This window comes from Microtus ochrogaster, chromosome 17 (genome assembly GCF_000317375.1).
Source record: "Microtus ochrogaster isolate Prairie Vole_2 chromosome 17, MicOch1.0, whole genome shotgun sequence".
NCBI lineage: Eukaryota > Metazoa > Chordata > Mammalia > Rodentia > Cricetidae > Microtus > Microtus ochrogaster.
Window position 1 is genome coordinate 3,778,238 of NC_022019.1, and position 3,025 is coordinate 3,781,262.

General features: G+C 39.0%; 1 protein-coding gene across 1 annotated transcript in view; it reads right to left on the reverse strand.

Annotated features, from left to right (window-relative positions):
• The window catches only part of Gpr137c (G protein-coupled receptor 137C), a 63,573-nt gene that overhangs the window by 2,217 nt on the left and 58,331 nt on the right, over window positions 1–3,025 (reverse strand). Inside the window, exon 4 of the mRNA XM_005355388.3 lies at window positions 533–682. Within this exon, the coding sequence (XP_005355445.1) occupies window positions 533–682 (150 nt within the window). The remainder of the gene's footprint in view (window positions 1–532; window positions 683–3,025) is intronic.

Here is a 3,025-nt window from a genome sequence, read left to right on the forward strand (position 1 = left end):
TGCCGGGCAGTGGTGGCGCACGCCTTTAATCCCAGCACTTGGGAGGCAGAGGCAGGCTGATCTTTGTGAGTTCGAGGCCAGCTTGGTCTACAAGAGCTAGTTCCAGGACAAGCTCCAAAGCTACATAGAAACCCTGTCTCAAAAAACCAAAAAAAGGTAATTATTTATACATATATATAAATCTGAACCAAGTATTAAGATTCACGCAGTTCTTTCATCCATATAGGATGGCTAATGACAGACAATTACCTAGAGATATTAAAAATATCATCCTTTAAAAAGCTAGCAAATAGGCATATGACTAACAGGTTTCTAGCACTACTATTATTTACAAAATAAATTATTATCTCAGATAAGACTTTTTGAAGAATGATCCCAAGGTTCACATGCAAATGGGAAAATTTAAACAGTTTTACAGAGAGTGGAGACTGCATAAAACCATGTCTGAGTCAAACACCAAATGTTCTTGCTAGGACTAACTTAATTATCAGGTGTATCAGCTGCAGACTGGTAATGTGTGACAGATACTCACCTTATCTGAAAGATTATCCCAGCCATAATTAAACGGACTCTCTAACGTATCCTGTGATATGGCGATCACTACCAGGTTGTAGCAAGCTCTGGAGGAGTAGAGAAGAATGACGACAGAGCCGACGACGACAGTCTGGCACAGAGACATGCCCTGTGGAAATGAGACGCACAGGCAAGGTCTCAGCGTGTTTCTATGGTGAGCGAGCCCTTCATCTGCATACAGCAGTCACCGCTTGCAGAGTGGACACCTGCTCAGGTCAACTCTTGATTATTCTGCCTGTCATTCCTGTTCCTGAATTGCATCATGCTTAATGTATGTGAGTGCTTCGGCCACTTGCCAAATGGCAGCTGAAGGAAGATTTTGTTTTGCCGAAGTTGCCTTATTCCTGTAGTAATACATGAATAGACAAACTGGCCAAAGACCTGAGCCATAATTGATTCTAATCAATGATGTCTAATCACAGTGGGATGGGGAAATGGAAGCACTAGTCCATTTGATACACTTTTTTCCTGATACAAAGCAAGAATAGAAATTCAGCTCTTTGCATATTTGCTCCATTTATTAGGAAATGGATGATAGTCCTTTGAGTGACAATATATTGCTGACAATAAGCCAGGTCCTCAGCTATGCTTTCCAATGTGTAACAGTCTATACTATGGCTTTTACCATTTCCCCAGAGATAGAAATTCTTGTTACTTTGTGGTTTTCAACTGTATTGAGCACAAGGAAGAGGACTGTGATGGTATTGTTTGCAGGGACTCTCAACCTGGGGTCTTTATTTTAATACAGTTGGTTTCCTTTGTAATCCTCCATATTTTACCTTCGAGTTAAAAACATTATTCTAAGAGGTAAGAGTGTAGCCAAAGAGACTGATCCATTTCAAGTAAACACTCAACATGGTAATTTAGAAGTTTGTGTTCAATTGTCACAAGCTTAAGGAACAATTACAACACTTGGCACTCAAGGTCCAGGGTTACTAAATGACCTGTAAGTCACAGAGGAGTACTCCTACAGGAGAACTCTCCTCTGATCTTTATGATATCCAAGAAGAAAAACCAGATTAATGTTATCTGGCCAGAACTGAACTCCATTTTATACGTTAACATGTTTGGTAGTCCGTTTCCCGTTTTCACTGTGATCTGAAGCTATGAAGCTCCCTGCCCTGCTGGGAGGGCTCCTTGTGCTTTTCTGCGGGTTCATGATCATAGGTATTGATGAACATTTTCCTAGAATAAGGACATATAGCTAAGCAGGGCCCCTAGTCAATGTTTAAACAAAGACATACGGCCCTAGTGATATGGTACTGTTTTGCAGACTGGGACAAAAATTAACCTGGTATAGGATTGTTTGCGGACTGCTCTGAATTCTGACTCCATGTCAGAACTGAAAGAGTAGTTCACACAAATAAGCTGTAAGTGCAGCTCTTTGGAGTCTCTTTCACTGACTGCTCTGTGGGAAAAATCCTGAGTTGAGTTCACTTGACTTCCTAACTCTCACGGCACAAGATACTCTTTCTTATGCGGGCACTTTTCATTAAATCTTCAATCCCATATGAGCCAGCGATTTTAAATACTAGAGCTTATGTCTTTAGTGAACGTTTAAATTCACGTTTTCAAAGAAAGCAGAGAAGATGATTTCAGTTCATGTGGGAAACGACCCAGTAGTCACTGGGAATAAAATCCCCACTGTATCTCAAGTGCAGAATTTAGGGACCCAACTAGGATGTCAGAAGCTAATATTTGTTTGTTTGTTGGATTATCTAATTTTTCTTCATGAGACCTTAGTGAAAGAATGAAGCTCAACATCTGGGTTATTAAGACAGCCTTCATGACCTTCATGACCAATAACAATGACCAGAGGGTGTACCGCTTTAAAGTTGGATGAAGACCTATGGAGGGTATCTTTTACTTTTTTATGGTTTTTTTGTTTTTGCTTTTTTTGTTGTTGTTTGTTTTTTGTTTCAAGACAGGGCTTCTCTATGTAACCCTGGCTGTCCTGGAACTCACTCTGTAGACCACCAGGCTGGCCTGAAACTCAAAGAGATCTACCTGCCTCTGCCTCCGAGTGCTGGGATTAAAGGTGTGTGCCACCATGCCCAGCCCTTTTGTGTTCTTAAAATGAGTTACTCTTTATACATGTTTATTAACTCATTGAGTATGCTAAAAAAAGGAGGGTTCTCAAACTTTTTAAATTGTAATGAAAACTATTTTTTAAAATAAAAAGTTGTAGTAACTAAAAATAGTTTGTATAATTTAAATACATGCCAAATTTTCCAGAAGCACATATAATGTGTGAAATTCCTATTGTAATTATGGAAATCACATCAAACTTGCATTTGGATTTTTTCAAAATTTTATCAAGAGTTCAATTATTTCATAAAACTATAGCACTATCAATATTGCTTGACGTATATGATAATGGTAAACACCCAACTCTGCCTCTGCCACCACCCCCATTCATGATTCTTTTTTTTTTTTTTTTTTTTTGGTTTTT